We start from the raw sequence: 20,147 nt of genomic DNA, 5'->3' as shown, positions 1-20,147 counted from the left end.
CCGCAGAGCCAGTATTTGCCAGTAAATGCCCCACTTCCAGCTCTACGGAGATGGGATCCGAGCCTTGATTTTATTGCCTCTAATCTTCATTGTCTCTATTTCATTCTCACTTCACTCAGTTCAAGTGACCAACTGGAGATGCTTCCCCAATTAAACCCGTCCATTTCTGTTTAAGAGCCGAGAGAGGCTGAGGCTGAACGTTCTCGGAGAGGCTGTGTGACCCCCCATTTCTCCTGGACACAGAACGAGAGAGAGAATAAAACCCACCTCCCCAAGCTTTGCCGGAGATGGGAGTCCACGGGTGAACTGAGCGGAACGGGAGAGGGCTGTGAGAGAGAAAGAGGCCGTGAGTTGGGAAATAGAGAGAGAGAGAGAGGGAGGGAGTGAGTTGGAGTGGGTCTGATTTCTGGATTCCCACTGCACTGTGAGCTGGGAGAGCGTGGAGATGGTGCTTTTCGCCGGAGCTCAGCTCGGACTTTTCTTCTTTCTTTTATGTCCGGCAAACATCATCAGCCTGTGGTGGTAAGTCCCGGACTAGCTCCCTGTGATATTTGTGTTGTCTCCACGTTAGAAAAAGCGATCTGACCACGGGGATTTGTAAAAGAGAACGCGGGAGGAGTTTTTTGAGAGAGAGTGAGACGTCTGAGTTGGAGAAACATCAGAGAGAGAGAGAATGAGACAGTGCCTGAGAAAGAGAGAGAGATCATTGTACTGACAACCTTTCCTTGATCTCAGCACCTGTAGCTGAGATATCCCAGAGAGAGAGAGAGAGAAAGTGCTACCTTTAACTGACTCAGGCGAGGCTTACTCAAACCCACTGCGCACAAATGATCCGCTAACATCGCAATTCCTTCTTTAATCGGATTTATAACCTCTTGCCCGTTTATTCATTCGCCGCTGCGTCGCGTCTGTGCGAACCCCGCGTTTCAAATAAGACTTTAATATCATTTCAGTACAATTTGCCTAATAGTTCTGGATCCAATCGCCTTTCAGTTTCCCGATGCAGTTCTTGTGAACCGCGGCTGTGCAGCGGTAACACGAGCCCAAGGTGGAAATCTGTTTAAATGTGTGTGTTTCTGGTTATGTTGAGCTGCTGGTCTGCGAGGAGGACACTGGGAGACGTCTCATAAAGCCGAGAGAACCTGGCGTGTTGTTTTTTTGCTGTTGGAGGGGGTGATTTCGTGTATCGAAGAAACACCATGTTCTGAAGTAACATTTTATTGCTGTGTTTTATTTCGTGCTGTAGGGCTGTGGGGAGCCCGCTGGTAATGGATCCCAATAGTATCTGTAGGAAAACAAAGCGTCTGGCTGGGAAACAGGCCGAGCTGTGTCAAACCGAACCGGAGATCGTGAGCGAGGTGGCGAAGGGAGCCCGGCTCGGGATCCGGGAGTGTCAGTACCAGTTCCGATTCCGCAGATGGAACTGCACCATCCACAATAAATACTTTGGCAAAATCCTCCAACAAGGTAGAGACTCTGGATATGGCCTGTCTGCTCTGATCCTCATGGGGTGGGGGGTTTCACTCTCTTAGTCTAGTGTTATTCAAACCAGGTATTTGAAGACGATTTTGGAGTATTTAAAACTTAGATGTGCGTAGCCAGGGGGGGAATTCTGGCAGTTTGTCTCTGGGCCGCAGGAGAAAAGCGATCGGAATTTCTGACCTGAAGGAAGGAGTTGAATTCTGTTGCAGGTCACCTTGTATGTGAGTGTTACTAGAGACAAACGGGCAGACAGACAAAATCACAGAGAGAAAATCCGAGGCAAATCGACAGAGAGCCAAACCGTCGGGGCCAGAGAGAGAGAGAAATAAACAGAAAACAACCCAGACAGACAGACAGACAACCGAAATAAACAGAAAGCAACCCAGACAGACAGAAATAAACAGAAAGCAACCCAGACAGACAGACACAGAAATAAACAGAAAGCAACACAGACAGACAGAAATAAACAGAAAACAACCCAGACAGACAGACACAGAAATAAACAGAAAGCAACACAGACAGACAGAAATAAACAGAAAACAACCCAGACAGACAGACAACCGAAATAAATAGAAAGCAACACAGACAGACAGAAATAAACAGAAAACAACCCAGACAGACAGACAACCGAAATAAACAGAAAGCAACACAGACAGACAGAAATAAACAGAATATAACCCAGACAGACAGACAACCGAAATAAACAGAAAGCAACACAGACAGACAGAAATAAACAGAAAACAACCCAGACCGATCGGCAGACAGGCAGGTAGACAGACAGACAGAGGTGAGAAACAACTGCATGAGCGAGAGGAAGAGACAAAAGCTGAAAGAGATGGGGATGTGGACAGAAGATACACACAGGGGAAGTGAAGATAACACATTGGATTCTTTTTTTATATTTATTCTCAATGTATCATATTCTTAGCTTTCGATAAGCACCGACCGTTTAGGAGACTGAATAAAATATCATTTCCTAGAGTGTAGAACCTCAATAGAAGGGATATGTAATGTTGCAGCTGTTATAAGAAATGTGACACGACTATTTTTTCGCGAATCAACAATTACACAATACTGTTAAATATTGTTAGATTTTTGTCGCATCTTTCCCCCAGTCTGCTGTGCGCCCATAAATAGCTTCGTGGGCTATTCAGTTACTTGTACTGTGATTTTCGACTCCAGTATTCCACATGCCTCCAATATTCTATCCCCGTGTATCCCCAGTCCCCATCACACCATCCCGTTTCACTGTTTTTTTAGGTCGAGATACTTTCTGTGTGAACTCATGCGCATTTAGTAATGGTAAGAAGCTCTCGGCATTTCACTTTTCTTAATGGCCGTGCTCCGCTATTTACACTTTCTTTACGCTTAATAAATTGCTCAGAAAACATTTACCAATTCCAGACCTGATTTTTTTTTAACGACACACATCCATTCCTACACTACAAGGGAACAGATACTTTGCAGAAAAGTGAATCTGAACAGCGAATGGTTTGAGTCAACCTATCAATAGAAAAGTGGAAGTATTTTGGTGGGATTGCGAGCACAGCAAAAACACAGCGGAAGTCGGCAAAATCTGGAGCCCTAGCCTTGGTCTATACATATAAGCTGCATGCAGATAGACAGTCGATGTATATACATAGACCTATATGCATTTACATAAACACATTTATACCTGCATAGGGCATTCAGGAGAAACTTCTTTACCCAGAGAGTGATGAGAATGTGGAACTCGCTACCACAAGGAGTAGTTGAGGCGAATAACATAAATGCATTTATGGGGAAGCTTGATAAATACATGAGGGAGAAAGGTATAAGGACGTGCTGATAGGGTTAGATGAAGAGGGGTGGGGGAGGCTCGCGTGGAGCACAAACGCTGGCATAGAGCTGTTGGGCCGATTGGCCTGTTTCTATGCTGTAAATTCTATGCATACCCACACACACATTCCGATATAATCCATACATTATATAATGTGTTAGCATGCATTCACATACAATGTTTCGCATTTGTTATTGAAGTGTCCGATTGCCAAACACTGTGTCATATGTTATCTCCTTTCTTGTTTGTAGATATTAGGGAGACTGCCTTCGTTTACGCCATCACCTCCGCAGGAGTGGCGTACGCTGTGACCCAGGCCTGCAGCATGGGCAAGCTGCTGCAGTGCGGCTGTGAGAACACCCTGAGCAGGGCGGCGGTCCCTCCATCTCCCGGCTCTGGGACGGATGCAACCGCCTGGGAATGGGGAGGATGTGGAGACGACGTGGAATTCGGCTACGACAAGTCCAAACAGTTCATGGACGCCGAAAGGAAGAAGGGACAAAGTGATATCAAATCCCTGATCGACCTGCACAATAACGAGGCAGGGCGGCTGGTAGGTTCAGGGGTAATATTCATACCACAGAATCCTATGCATATGCGTGTGGAAGTTATTTAACGAAAACACGCGGGGGAAGATTTCCTCCATGTGCAATATGTAACGAAATCGCAAACCCGAAGGAGAAATCTCGCTTAGTAGATGAAAAATTGTTAAATTGGAGGAAGATTCCCTTGGTCTGGCGAAGTACCGAGCGCCCAAAGGAAATCATCTCCCATCGTTCGGTACAGTCTCATCACACCCAGTCAGTGCGGTTCATAAGTTATTGTCCGGGGTCAATGAACTTTGTCGGCTGGTGTCATTATCCAACGGTAGCACCTCCAGTGTAGAATTCTTATTGCCGTAAGAATTTTAGATTTTTATTAATTTAGTTAAACATTTGGGGACATTTGCACCATTTTCATATCCAGGTTTAGTTTGTGACATTTACTCGGTGGTTACATACTGATGTTTGTTGTAGTGACGGTGATACTTTATCTGTATCCTTTATCTGACTAATAAATGTCAGATCTCCTCCCAAACCTTTAGGTTCTCGATAGCTCCCTTTGCCGCAAGGGGAAATGAGAAGGGCATTATTTTTAGGACTGCACTGTATCTTGTTGTTTGTTTCTCATAGAACCGTAGAACTTTACAGCACACAAGGAGACCGTTCTGCCCATCGTATCTATACCGGCTCTTTGCTAGAACAATCCAAAACAAATCTCACCGCCCTGAGCTCTCCCATAGCTCCGTACCTTTCTTTGCTTCAAATATTGATCTAATTTTCCCCTAAAAGGTGTAATGATCTGTGCCTCGACTAGTCTCTATGGCAAAGCATTTAATGCTCTCACTCCGTGCAAAGAAATATCTCCTAACCTTTCTCCTCACTCCCTTAGTTAATGACCCTAAATTAATTAGTCACTGACTCCCCAACCAGACGAAATTGTCTTTCTTTATTCACTCTATCAAAAACCCGCCTCATTTTAAAAACTTCTATTAAAACCCCTCTGCTCCAGCGGAAACAGTCCCAATATCTCGTCTCTCTTCACAAAATAATTTCTCATCTGACAAAGTGACTTGTTTAATCCCAAAGGCTTGTGAGAAACATATTTACTTTAAAAATAAGTATCTTATTAAAAATACTGTGAGCTGCATTTATATATAATTTTATATTACTAGGCAGCGTTGGAAATTCATATAAGCTGCGTTTGGTGATTGCATGATAAATATCGAGTGCACAATTTGAACTCTGCAAGAATTAATTAGTACTATCGGTCTAAAACACAAATTGGAACTCGCATGGTGCGGGATAATTATACTAAACAGGACAGTAAGAGTGAATTAATGGCATTGAAGTAATTTGTTGTGATGCATTAAGTAATAGCCCAGAGATAAAGCATTGGGAGAGTCCAGTTCCAGTGGATTGTTATGGTACAAAACCAATTTAGATGAGAGATAACCAGATAACAGTTGTTAGTTTCCTATATGAAAAGAATATCCTTTGATAAATGTACTTGTCAAACTGAAGGATATCATTGTTGCGGATTACGCATCTCTTCTCTCCCACCTCCTTTTTGCACCATTCATCAATATCACCACCCCCCCCCCACTCAGGACTAGGTCGGGACTGCGCATGGGCAACATTGCCATTTCTTACAGAAGCCATCGTTATATCCTTTCTGGTCGAGGTTGTTAACTTAATGCCAGTTATTGACCAATTCCACTTAGAACTCAAAGTAGCTACCACACAGAGGAGGCGTTTAATCCCATCACCTGCTTTGCACTGGAACAAGGGGTCCCACTGGTGGAAACGCAGTGTTGTAATTGTGTCGCTCCAAGTTTCCTGGCTAATTTTGATTTCTTTTAAAACATGAATCTTTTTTCTTCAAAAATATTGCTTGTATAGATCCACATGCTTTTCTGTGTTGAGCCCAAACGTAAGGTATGAAGATAATTCTGTTCAAAGTATGATGTGAAGCCCGATAGGAAATGAAAAAGTTAAATAAATGTAGAGTAAATTGTGATGTACGAATACTTAGCAATCTCAGCATGTTCTAAAGAGGAAGAGTTTTTAAAACCAGAAAACCAAATGGTAACCCTTTGAATATGTGTAGATATAATAATTTTAACATGGAGACGAGTAATATTACATTTGTCCAACAAAAGATGGACAAAAACTAGAGACTTGCCATGTCTGCTTAGTTATAACACACAGGGCATGGCAGCCAATAATGGGGAAACTCAGTATCCACTCTCAACGCGTGCATGGTCCAATGATCATCTCCCGAACTACATACCCCTTTGCTGATTGTCGTCTGTGTTCCATCTCCAGAAAATTGCAGGACTTCTTTTCAATACAGGGGTGTATTGGTAATGAACGAAGAGTTATCGCTGGATAAAATATATAGAAACGTTTATTAGATGTTGATTACGCATATTGTTCATTCTTCCTCCATCATCGAGACGATCAGGCCAGTTCATTGGACAATATCTGGTTATTTAGTCAGTACATTTCCCAACACTAATACCCGAGTAAATAACAAACATACAATCTTTCAACGTTTAGCAGGGACAATGACCGTACACTCATTTTAATACCTGCTTATGGTCAGTTTTCAGTAACTGGTGTATCCATTCATTTTCAGTCGGGCTGCAATGTAATATTGCTTTAAACTCAATCTTGCACTTTTATTAAATGCTCATTTAAACATTGTTCTAGAAATGATGTGAAAGATCAGTGTTAATTCAAACTGTTTCTCATGCAAGGTCGTTTACCTTACCACTCTAGAAACACCACTTTGCGAAATCATCATTGTATACTGTGTATTTGTGGTAGAACCCAACAAAAAGTTAAAATAATAAATCATTCTATAATGTGATGACGTTCGGGGCAATCTGATTTATAGGGAACTGATCTGAAACTGCCAGGAACTAATTTCGTTTTGGACACTTACAGATATTAGAAACAGGAAACTTTCATCTCAACTGTCTGGGTTGGCTTCAAATCCAGAGGTCAAGAATGGTGTTCTAATTACACAGTCCAGACCCAGAGAGAGAGAGACGGGCACAATACCTCTAGCACCTCTGTCTGGGCTAGATTTGAATCCACGTCCCAGAGGTGAAAGGACAATGATCCCAGCATCTGTACTACTCAGACCCTTCTCAGAAACCAGATAACCCACATCTGTCTGAGCTGGATTCCAATCCAAGTCACAGAGGTGAAAGGACACTGTGCTTACGCACGGTGCAAAAAGATATATCAGTTCAGCCCCATTCACACTGTTCTATAATTGAAATATGTGAGTGAATAAATGTGTTTATTATTCGTTTCAGGTCAGAGGTTGTGATATGACGGTTTTCAAATGATATTTGTTTGTTAGCCTTTCAATTGGTAAACTGCTAATTGTAGATTTTTACGCTTCTCTCCTCAATTAATTTCAATGGAAGGAAAATCAAGTGGTCTGTTACCAGTGTGCGATCCTCCCCACCAGATTTCCCTTTCTATGCTCTGCCCAGGCAATGCTTAACGCCCAGGCAATAAACATGAAACACTACCCCACAGTTAATCCTCATCACTTCTCTCTTTTACTAGCATAGGGACCTTCTCATTAGTCAATCTATTTTTCAACATAGGTCTGTGGCACCATAACTTAAATACTTCCACATTCTTACTTCAGCCTTCAAGATCCAATTTTCACATCAGTACAATGCTGTTGACCACACATAATACTTAAACTTCTACATCTTATTTCTAACTTGATTTTAGGGTTGCATGAAAACACCTTCACATTGTCAAATTCCTCTAAACCTAAAAACTAAAGAGGCAAAAATGAACTAAAATTAAATAAAGCCTGGAAATTAGTGTTAGAGATATTATTCTTACTGCCTTCATATGACATTCCTCTGTGATTTTAGAATAAAATAAACAGCTATAAAATGGCAGAGGATATCATACCAATGTATTAAGTGTTGGTCTGCTGATATCAGCAAAAGTAATTTCTAGGCTCAGGTGCCATTAGTAATATAACTACTGACCATGGAAGAGTTCTGCTAATTTCAGTTTTATAGAGGAGATGACAGAATAACAAATGATCACATAACCGGTAGTCATTTTGTTTATTAAAATTCATGTAAAAATCCAGCTTCATGACAGATAAACAGAGATTTGAGGCGCATTTATACTGTAGCTACTGATGTGAAATGCTAAAGTTGCAGTAAAAAAGCACACTTCGTAAGTGACTTAAGGTTTGGGACTTTTAATGTGCAATATGCAATTATACTTCTATTTTTGAGAATATTTACAGAGCTGTAGAGTTTTCAGAATTCTGGTGCATACATGTTCACAAATAATCCCTTGACTACCTGTAACATGCTTAATAGTTAAGCTGTTTACATATTCAATTCCTGCTGAAATATTTTAATCAAGTAAACTTTCAATGAAACAAAATCCAATTACATGTATAGCAAATCTAGGTAATCTCATTGCAAAATGCATAACAGACCTGAATAGAAACAATTGAAGGATAGATTGAAGTTACTGATGGACCTGACATGTAGATTGGGACACAGAAAATTCATTGTCTCAGGTCAGTGCCCATGTCTACAGAATGAGCCAGCATAGAAAATTTATGATTCTCTAGATTACTAAATACAGGTAAAGTAATTCGATACGATTATTTGCAATGTTGGACTTTAAAAAGAGCCGATTGCCTGCACTGTGCTAAAAATATGTGTTTATCTAGAGCAATCTTTTGCTGTCAACTGTGAGTGTGTGGTTGTTAAGGTAGTCAGCTCGTGTGGGGGTAAGAATTCCCGTGGGCGAAATGTGTAGCAACATTCTAAATGTGGTGGTGAAGATTTCCTTTGTTTGGTACTTTTAGTGAAATCAGAAACATATTTTTAGAACACATTATTTTAGAACACAAACACATGTTTAGAACATATAAATATTCTTTTAGGACTTATAAACATGTTCTTTTAGACCACATAAACACAATCATAAACACAATCTTTTAGAACACATTCCTTCAAATTCACTTTGTACATGTAAACATTCTCTTAAAACGCAAACACAATCTTTTAGAACATGTAAACATGATCTTTTAGAACACATTTTCTAGAACTGTAAACATTCTTTTACAGCACATGAGCATGTTATTTTAGAACACGTTCTTTTAGAATGCACTTTTGGAACATGTAATCATTCTTTAAGCACATGTCATTCCTTTAGTACACAATCATATTATAGCATATATAAACACATTCTTTAAGAACAGTCAAGCATGGTGTTTTAGAACTTGTTCTTTTAGACAGTACAGGAACATATCTTTTAGCACACATATTTGAGTTTGCAATAAATGCCAGAGGGAATCTCCAACATGCATTTACAATGTTGTTGCACATAGTATCCAGAGGATCTCATGGCAAAGAGGGTCCACTGGGGAAGGGGCAAATTTGATCTGGTCACTATGTGTTAGTGACAGCAGAGCATAGGGACAGGATTTTGTACATCCATTATATGTCTTCAAAAAGAATGCATTTATAATTTCACTATCAATAGCGATCAGAGGAAATCTTCTCTATGCTAGCAATAATGCCAACACATAGCAACCAGAGCACGTCCCCCCATGATTATGTAATATTTTGCAAAAGATCTGATAAAATGTACAGTTGCCCTATTATTGCTTTCAGCCTCTCCTCACAACCTTAGAAATCTACCTACTCTAACAATGTCCTATTCACCCATCACCTCCATAAGTAACATTCAGCAAGGTGTCAGCTATGGCTCAGTGGGTAACATTCTTGACTCTGCGTCAGAAGGTTATGTGTTCAAGCCCCACTCCAGAGACTTGAGCACACAATCTAGACTGGCACTTCAGTGCAGTACTGAGGGAGTGCTGCATTGTCAGACAGCGCTTTCTTTCAGATGAGAAGTTAAGTGGAGGCCTGGTCTGCCCTCTCAGGTGGAGGTAAAATATCCCATTACACTGTTTGAAGAAGAGCAGGGGAGTTCTCCCTGGTGTCCTGGCCAATATTTATCCCTCAACCAACATCACTAAAAACAGATTAACTGGTCATTTATCACATTGCTTTTTGTGGGACCTTGCTGTGCGCAGATTGTCTACCGCGTTTCCTATATTACAACAGTGACTACACTTCAAAAGTACTTCATTGGCTGTAAAGCGTTTTGGGGCATCCTGAGGTCGTGAAAGGCGCTATATAAATGCACGTTCTTTCTTCCTATCTCTTTCACGATTACCTTCCTCTTAAGATAACTTTTTGAAACGTCCCTTATTTTAATGGAATGTCATTCTTGACAACAATTACAATGTCCCAGTCTGTAACTGATGTATAAGATCAATTTCGTGCACGGATTAATCTTCCATTTCTTCCAGTCAATTAGTTAAATGCAGTTGTTATCTTAATGACAGTAACCCTGTATTAAGAGATACCTTTTAAAGTTTTTTTTCTTCGCTTTCCTATTTAATTTCAGACGGTTAACAATTACAGGAGGACCGAATGTAAATGCCACGGGTTGTCCGGCTCCTGTGCGGTCAAAACTTGCTGGAAGAAAATGCCCCATTTCCGCGAGGTCGGTGACCGCCTCTTGGACCGTTTCAACGGCGCCTTCAAGGTGATGGGTGGCAACGATGGGAAAACGCTGATCCCGGTGGGGCAGAACATCAAACAGCCGGATAAACAGGACTTGATTTACTCCGCAGAGTCTCCCGATTTCTGTCTGCCCAACAGGCGAACCGGTTCGCCAGGGACCCGGGGCAGGGTGTGTAACGGCACAGCGATGGACGTCAGCGGCTGTGACCTGCTTTGCTGTGACCGAGGGCACCGGGACAAGACGATGAGCTTCCAGGAGAACTGCCAGTGTCGGTTCCATTGGTGTTGTGTGGTGCAGTGCAAAAAATGTACTATCAGAAAGGAACTCAGCGTCTGCGTGTAGCCAAAATGCAACCACAACAACACAATAAGATATCCCTGGAACTTACGTAAAACTTAATTAAAAAATATTATCCAAAGAGCAAAAGTTTTGAATGGGAGGAGGAGGAAGTTACAACTCGTATCTGCTGGAACTTCTCGCTCCAGTGCAAAAATCCCAGGCAGGAATATGGACTCGGACCAGTGGGAGAGAATTCTCTGGCGCGACCCTACGAGTTTGAAGGATTACAAAGAGTCTGAAAAGGAACAATTTTATAACGGTTGGGTCCGCTCTTAAGATCAATACCGAGATAATTCATCAATTTTGCAGAGTACAAACCATTGTGGGAGGGGGAAGGAGGTGCATATTCCTTATAGCATAGAAGAACTATAAACGATTAAAGGAAATCATATATAATTTCTGACTGAAGACATATAGAACTATTTTTGTATTATTGCAAAATGTCCAAAGGTTTTGTCAACCCGCCTCTGCGTGTCATTAGAAAGCGCTGCCCAGGTCAATGTGTCAGGAGGAGATCGATGGCGCATGGCTTTCTAATGTTCGCAGAGTAAATAGCATTAGGTGTGGAAATGGGTTATTTAAAAAAATGTTTACTATTTTTTAGATCAACTGGTTCATTTTTCATTTATCGGGTATTTGTACAGGAAATATAGAAAATACTGCATAATAAATGGAATGGATAAGATTTCAGTGTTTCCCACCTTGGGTGTGTCAGTGCAGTTTCTGTGTCTGCGTGTCCGAGCCCTGAGTCGGTACGAGAATGAACGCGTGCACGCGTGAATATGTGTGTGTTTGAGTGTGTGTACGTGTATGTATGTGCGTGTGTGTGCACGTGTGTATGTGCCTGTTTACATTGCACAGTAAAATCTAGAGACCCCACTTTGTTAAAACCACAAAAAGAAAAGTTCAAAGTGGTGACGGGTCGGTAACCTGGTGACACCTTACGATCGGAAGGCGGTTGATTCTGGGGCTGGTCTTCAGCGTTTAGAATGAAGGCTGACAGGGAACCCTAGGCGTACTTGGGAGTATTAAGGTTAGAGATCGGTTTTCAATGATGATGGATAGCTCATTACTTTGGTATGGTGGTCCTCAGCAGGTATTTCAGACTTAACAAGTACGTACAGCTCTTTAGGATTAAGTATGAGCGCCTTTCAGGGCTCTGACATTCTATGTGTGCGCGCTACCGTCCCTAAGTCTGTAGCTCTCTGGGTTTCAGTATTTGTATAAGGATTGTGTGCATACATGTATATAAATAGGTGTGCATTTCCACCTGGGTTTAATGTGTGTGCTTGTGCATGCCCGGTTATCTGAGATGGAGTTTATATATGTGTACACAGCTCTCTCGGCTTTGTGAGAATGAGTACAGTTCTTGCTTGTTGAGTATACGTGTGGATGCAGCTCTCTGGTTGTATATGTCTGTGTGTCTGCACCGATCTACAGGTCTCTGTGTTTTCTGCGGTTAGCGGGCTAGAAGGCTCTAGATATGTGTTTTAAATGCAACGGATGAGAGCTGTCACCTGTTTAAAGGACATTCCCGAAAGTTCACATTCTCACTTTATTTGCTGCATTTGGCTAAAACATTGAGACGTCACGGCTAAAATGAAGCCAGTCCCGTGCAAGAGCAGACATTTCCCCGGTTACTAGAGTCTCCTGTTTAGACCGGTTTACACGTGGTCAAGAATTTAATTCGGAATGAGTGTCAGCTGGGAACAAAACAACCCGAGACCCAAAGCTGAAATAGTGGGACTGTGTGCAAGACAACGTTTGCAAGGGGGAAAGAGCGTAATGGTAAGGTCTTCTGGTATCTGCGACCACTCCGATAAAGGGCCCTGAGCAACTGAACCTTTATTCAAAACAGCAGGAGTTTTAGGTTTCACTGCCTCTTCTGCAGGCGGCGCACTGAACTAACCAACAAATAGTATCAAGGACACAAGGCTCTGAGTGGTGATTGGTTTGAAACATTGTATTTTTCTCTCTATACTGCCCACAGCTCCTTCATTAGATTTTCACGTTGGTCTTCTATTTTTAACTATCTTGGGGTAAGAATTGCTCTGATTGCTGCTTTTCGCCACTCTAAGTTCGGTGGTGCACATTGAGTGTCAGCTTGACTCAGTTGGCTCTCGCTTCAGAGTCAGGCGGTGGGACTTGAGCACATAATCTAGGCTGGCACATCAGTGCCGTGCTGAGGGAATGCAACATTATCGGAGAGGCCATCTTTCCAATGAGACATTGAACAAAGGCCCAGTCTGCCCACTGAGTTGGGCGTAAAGGATTCCACGGTACAATTTGAAAAAGAGCAGAAATAGGGAACCACTTCCTGTGTCCTGGATAACATATACCAACCAACACCACCAAGTATGTGAGACCTTGTGGAGACCAAATTCGCTGCCATGGGTACTTACACAACAGCAGAGGCTGCTCTTCAAAAGTAATCTATTGACTGTGACATCCTTTGGGGTGCCTTGAGGACATTTAAGGCGCTATATAAATGCAAATTCTGTTGGGCATTTCCAGCGGGGAAAAACCCAACCCGTTTAGGATTTGGCTAGAAATACTAAACATAAATTTTCATGACTGCATTTCCCATGTTGCTACCCTAGCGACCGGGAGCAGTTAGTGCAGCGCGGGATTGATTGCTTCATTAAAGCAAATATGAAAATAAATAATTCGTTATGGTTTATTTACATGGGAATTTTAATTTGGACAAACTATGCTTGTTTGTACTGGCCTCTTGCTTGTGTGTAATGGGGAAGAAGAGAATCACTTGCTGATGCTCAATCCCATCATCTGTGCAAAAGGGGACACATGAGTAGCTATTACTGTGAGCTCTGTTTATGGGACAAATGCTTCATGGCTCCTACCAAGTTCCCCTCCAATCTTTTAATGGCGACATTAATCTGTTTAAATAATATGCCTCCATTAAAATAGTGGAGAGAGTAACCTGCGCGTGTTAAGCCTTTGTATCATTAAAACCCTAACAGTAATTTTATTCTATAGTGAACAGAGGAATTCTTATCCCTTTGTTTGTTTTTGTGTGTGTTAAACGCCACCAATATGTCAATGGACCGTAGATGTGTTACTATTTATATAACTCAACATTGGGATTCTAAAGCGTCTCCGACAACGCCATAAATGCTAGGCAATTACACCATTGTACATAATTGAAATGATTTTAAAGTATGCTACCTTAATAACTCCTTTTGAACTCTGCTTTGAGTTCAGCCAGCTGAGGGCTGTCAGTGCTGGGGAATTTCCACTACCTGCACCTGGGGAAAACACGGTGCGTGCAGTGAATGTACAAAATAATGTAGGTTTGAAATAGCATTTCGATTTTAGGCGTGGAAGTTTTGATCTCTTCGGCTCTAAGACACACAATTCTCACCATAAACGTACATGTGTGTGATATATTGGGTGGGTTACATGTATATCTATGTGCATGGGTGTGTGTGAAGTGCTTATGCATATATATAGTGTGTGTGTGCATGGAGGTGTGGAGCGTGTTTATTGGTATGTGTATGGGGTGTGTGTATTGGTGTATGTGTATAGGGGATGTGTGTGTGGAGTGTGTATATTGGTGAATGTGTATGGGGGATGTGCAAGTGTATGAGATGTGTGCGTGTAGGGGGCATGTGTATGTGGTGAATATGGGGGGTGTGCTCGCGTATGTGTATGGAGGTGTGCATGTGTTTGGAGTGTGTGTACTGTATGTGAATGGCGGTTGTAAAGGGGTGTGGGGTTGTGTACGTGTGTGGGGTTGTGTAGGAATTGTACACGTGTATGGGGGGTGTATTGTACGGGTGTCTGTGTGGGGTTGTGCGCTTGTATTTATATGGCATGTTAATGGGTGTGTGTGCATATGGGGTGTGTGTGAGCTAAGTTCTGCACTTGTATTTGGGTGTGTGGGGGGGGGGGATGTGTGTGGATTTGTGTAAGGATGTCTGTGCATGTGCATAGGTGTGTACATGCATATATGTGTTTATCTGCAAGAACACACTTACATTCCCAGTTCAAAACACAATAGGGTCCTTTTATTTTTGGCGATAGATGGCAGCCCGTTATACACTTCTCCCGATTTTCCAGTCAATGGAAAAGATATCGGGAAAGGTGTATAACGGGCCGCCTGATGCGATATCGCCCGTTTTACACTACCGCCAAAAGTTCGAATTGCCCTCGTGTGTTGTACAATGCGTGAATCCAGGGCACTCTCTGGGCGGCGAATGCTTTGCATTGAGGAGTCGTTCTGAGGGTGGGAAATGCTCGTCCAGCTGGCTACCCAGTCCACGGTCGAGTTCGAATAGGAGGGGAAGTAAGTTCTGAATTTAACCATTCGTCCGGTGCGACTCTGGTTCCTCGGCGTTGGACGGTTTCCAATCAGTTTCATGCCCCTTTCTACCAGAGGCCTTGATAACTTCGTTGTTCTATAGTCGCAAGGAGGACAAGCAATAAATGTGATCAGAGATACTTTTCCATGTATCGAAATGACAGAGACACACTTTCTTAGAAAGACATTTATCACTTTGTCTATGATTCGTATTAACTGTCTCGGGCTTCATGTCGCCTATGCAAATAGTAGGTATCCCGTTGGGTTTGTACTGTAATCGATCCGACACATTTTATCTTTTGGTCCACAAATTAGCCGCGATTTGTAGATCTCAGTGCTGGAATCTAAAGCTTGGGTTTCGTCACTTTAGTTCGGTACTTGGATTTAAGAGCGTTTAAGGGTTGAACAAAGGTCAGTAACGTGAAGGTCCTCGCAGTATCCAGTCCATCTGAGTGAATGCTTCATGGCGCCGACCAAAAGATTAACCCTTTCCTAATGTATGAGAACACTTGGATAGATTGCGAGACACAATGTGATGAAACCGCTCACTTTTCCCAAAGTGTGTTCTATACGGCAGCATGTTATGTGTGACCTGCACTTCCTCTCATTGTGTACAAGGCAGCAATTATTATTACTGATGTTTTCATATTGTAATTTCAGATATTAACGTGACAGGTATATTTCTGCACAGCATAAAAAATTCCAGAGTTATCAAAGCGTTAACAGAATTTGAACAATGTTAACTTGTTGTGACCAATCTAGTGACGTCATTCGGAATTTCCCATTTATTTCTGTGACAAGGATTATAACGGGGCTGGAGCACCAGGAATTAAATGCTGTCTGTTTCATTGACACTCGATAATGCAATGATCAGGAGTTGTCCCTCCTTTGTCTTGTATATGGTTAAGCATTTCGGTGTCGTATAACTGAGAGCAATGACAAATCTCAACTCTATCACCACCGATTCTGGACATTATTTGCCAAGATTTCCATTCGGCATATGGTCGAAGCTTTTTTTCTCTCGTCAACACCTTTAGCACATTGTTAAATCTATTAACAGTGCACATTTACATCCTCTTTCGTGGTCTGAGGTTCATGTCGACTCTTTATTGAACCCTACGATTCCACCACCCAGGTGCTTGCCAAACCCCACTGGCTCTCAAAATCCTCCACCTTGCCTTCAAATCCCTGCGAGGTCTCACGTCCCCAATCTGAGTAATGTCCCGCTGCACCCTTCGACCCTCTGGACTATTCAGTCCTCTTCTGCCGTCGGTAACCCCTCCTTAGTCACTATGCCCTTCCTCTTTGGAACACTTGCCCTGAATTCACCTTGCTACCTCTCATTAAAAGCCTCCTAAAAACCTACCGCTCCCAAGCACCCCCTTAACGCATTTGTCTCCTGCTTCACACTCTTCTCCCCCTCTTGTAACTCACTTTGAGACATGTTATCCTTGAGAGGTGCTATATAAATGCAAGCTGTTGTGTATACCTCACCCGGGGACAGCTCAGGCAGTAACAGGAAACAGGGTGTATATAATAATTCCCCCATAACCACCACACAAGGGCAGTGGCATTTGTCGACCGTATTCACCGAAGTCAGCCTTCCCTTTCCATTACAACCAATGACCATGATTCATGCGTTTATATGTTGCACTGGCTGTGTTCTTAAATTGTTCCATTTTTAGAAACGAAAATAGCTCAATGTTAATTGCTGAAATAGATTTTCATCGGGAGTATGGAACAGATGATTTGTGTTAAGGGAAAGGGTGTCAGTGCCCGGGAGTGGAATGTTTTTTTCTGAATGGGCACCAATGTATCAGCATCAAGCCCGCTCAGGTGAAGTGTAACGTAGCCAGATGTAGAATAAACTCCTCTTGCTCTATCCCAACTATACGCTTTAACCCAGCCGTCGGAAGAGTCCTTCGCTTTGAACTAGTGAACTTTCCCAATTCTCCCCACGAGCCATGCTCATGGTCTCTATGGATGAGACTGTCTGTGGGTAGTGTTACTTTGTAGGCCCACACCCAACCTGCTTCAGACTACTCGTTCTACACAAGATTCTTACAACCGACAGACAGGAAATGTCCGTCCCATCAGTCTGGGATGGACTCCAATCCAAATCCCAGAAATTAACGTGAGGTGGGGAGGGGAGCAGTGAGTTGGTGTAAGTAGGGCTTGGTTTTTTTTTAATTGGCTTCTTCATATGCACAGATTGGAATTGACAGGTTTTACAAATCAATTTTTGGTCAAGATGAACCAACTCTGATTTAATTGGCCCCATAATACTTTTAGATACCACTGTTTACCATTCATATGCTTGGGAGTTTAAGACTAATTTAAGACTAAAATTTCCGAATTTGAGTATTTACGCCACAACACAAAGCTACATATTGCAACATAAACGGGCGAACCGTTTATACTTTTTTGAATCCCGTTGATTTTGAATGTTTAGGGGAGAATTCCGAGAACATCTCCCAAATACCAAGGCCTGCCATAAAATTAGTGAGACGGCTCGCATGTTAATGAGGCATGAAACATCTGTGAACTATTGGATAGATCTAGCACCCAACGCGGATCTACAAAGCATTAAAACAAACCTTAAAGGGACCACGGACTTGCTCGTTTACCATTGCCAAAATAATGCAACAATCTATTGTTTATTCAGTCCACTATACATCAAAGTGGGTTCCATTCCTTCTATACTTTGTTATCACTGTACAATATTCAGTGTCGGAGGTTTAATGGCCCTATCTGTATATCTTCATTGACGCAATCTCAAAATGACCCGTTTCTGGGCGCCTGTTTACCTCTCCAATGATAAAATCACAAGCCACACACCATTCCCCGCCTATCTGCTTTGGCGTCTGCAGGAGGACCCCCTACTTTTTTTGTCCCCTTGACCGGCAAAGTTTGCTTTGTTCTGACACGCCATTCAGGCTCACAGAGTCAGACCATTTTAAACAGAAGGTATTCGATATTGGGTGAAAGACCATACGGGAGAAAGTCGTCATCCAGCTTAAGATCCATCCTACCTAGACTGTAAACTCTGACTGGGCGCCCTTTTCCTCATTTCTGAACCTTAGCTAAGTCTGGGGAAATGGGTAAAATATCTCTCACGTGTGGTAATAATCACCCCTCCCCTCTCTCTCAAAACTGGGACGAAGCCACGTTGTTGGGCAGAGCAAAATAAACCTTATTCAGTACGTGATATGTGTTCGCCTAACCCGGGACACTGGAGCTGACCCTCGGTGACAACAATGGGAAAAAAAGACTTTGTTTCCCCCAAAATGCCCAGAAATCAATAAATACAATTGAGTAGTTTTATTAATATAAATATCAAGTCAAATTAAAAATAAACAAATACTCAATCCACTTCAGAATAAACCGTTTGCCAAATAGATATTTTAATATTATTTGTGATCACAACTGATGATCCGAATGACGACTCCCAAAGTTCTGACCCTTCACGAGTTCTTGCATTCTGGGAATGTTGATAGCGTCCTGTGTTTTGCACTCAATCTCGGGATCAAGCAGTCCTAGGAACAAACAAGAGGAAAGCTCCTTCTACTCAGTCCAACAAGATGTCAACTCCATCTTCAGAGGGATCTCACACCGCCACTGCATAGGTGCATTTACCAATTTAATGTCAAGTTGCTCTAAATTGTGAATATTTTTTCCTGGTGTCGAAGTGACCCACCGTCATTTCACATATACTCCTCCCAGCTAGCAAAAAGAGATTATCATCCGATCAGTCTGGGCTTGTTTCACACCCAGGTCGCAGAGACGAAAGGGCAGTTTCCGAGCCGACTGCAGTACCAGCCGTCCCGGTTAAATGCACTTATGATACGACTAGATAGCACAGTGGCTTTGAATACTGCCTGTGTCACATCTATTAAGATACACTCAAATTCACGAAGGTCTCTGATGGTTACGGGTTCTGTGTGAAATGAGTCAAGAGTAATTTCAATTAGGACCATGAGAGTCCACAGCACAAAACTGCCTCACAACGGGTCACATGAAGGCACTAATAGAATGGCTGTATCTGACTGGATAAAAAAGCTGAATTCCCCCCAACACTGGCACCCCTAACTTTTATACAATACACACACAGATACAATCAGTCTCACTGGAGTCAGCAGTACTCTTACAAATACAGTACCTTGAGCGTATGTAGACAATTTAGCTAAAGATTGGAGCGATGTTTGCAATAACTGTTTATTGGAGAGCGGAGATGTCAGACAGGAGCGAAGCTTTTGTTCTACTTTAGCGGTTACGCCATTCTAAAGTTCCCGTCCCCAGCAGCAGGTGTTGGTAGCACTTCGTTGCTCTGGAAATGCTTCTGTCGTTACATATCATTATTTAAACCACCTCCACCTTCCCATTCTTGTGTCGACTGGCCTTGGCTAGCTTCTCGATTGTTTTCTCTCAACTTCTCTGCGTTGACATAAAAAAGACTCGCATTTGTGCGGCGCCTTGTCACGTCTCTCAGAAAGGTCTCCAAGAGCTTCACGTATAATGAATTGCTTTGATTTGCGGTGCCTGTCAATAAAACAATGGGTGTCCTGTATTATTTTTTTTAATGTGTTTTGAATCATGCCGCTTCTTAAATAACGCAAATAATGGAAACTGTACAAAGAGAACGGAATGGGGGTAATTTGAATTCTAGCTGTACGAGACACAAACTCTGCTTATATTTTTGAATTTTCTTTTCATGTGTATAGCTTTGATTTCACACTTCAAACGAATTACGCTTGGATTCGTTTATGAATGATATATATTTAACTACCTAATACATAATTTAAGTTAAACGCTGTATTACTATTAAATGGTTTGAATGTCAATTGATGTATTTCAAGATATATTGTAATAGGTGCATTGGATTTTGTATGTAAATATGATTAAAAGTTGAGAAAGGAGGGCGTCCCGTTAACGGCGGCCACTACGCCTGATCTCGGCGGTCGATAAGTTCCAAGTGGAACCTTAAGTCTTCGGTGCGTTTTGATTGGTTCCACTCTTGTCCGCCCGCTTCTGTCGATGT

General features: G+C 42.2%; 1 protein-coding gene across 1 annotated transcript; it reads left to right on the top strand.

Annotated features, from left to right (window-relative positions):
• The first annotated feature begins 444 nt into the window (after positions 1-444).
• On the top strand, positions 445-11,462 carry LOC137307219 (protein Wnt-6-like). The gene is made up of 4 exons (XM_067976629.1): positions 445-522; positions 1,247-1,467; positions 3,553-3,854; positions 10,330-11,462. Exons 1-4 carry the CDS (start codon positions 446-448, stop codon positions 10,789-10,791), a joined length of 1,062 nt encoding a protein of 353 aa, XP_067832730.1. The 5' UTR covers position 445; the 3' UTR covers positions 10,792-11,462.
• Positions 11,463-20,147: the final 8,685 nt, after the last annotated feature.

Source organism: Heptranchias perlo, chromosome X, assembly GCF_035084215.1.
Source record: "Heptranchias perlo isolate sHepPer1 chromosome X, sHepPer1.hap1, whole genome shotgun sequence".
Taxonomy (NCBI): Eukaryota; Metazoa; Chordata; class Chondrichthyes; order Hexanchiformes; family Hexanchidae; genus Heptranchias; species Heptranchias perlo.
Note: the sequence above shows the minus strand (reverse complement) of the source record. Positions and strands in the feature narration are given on the sequence as shown.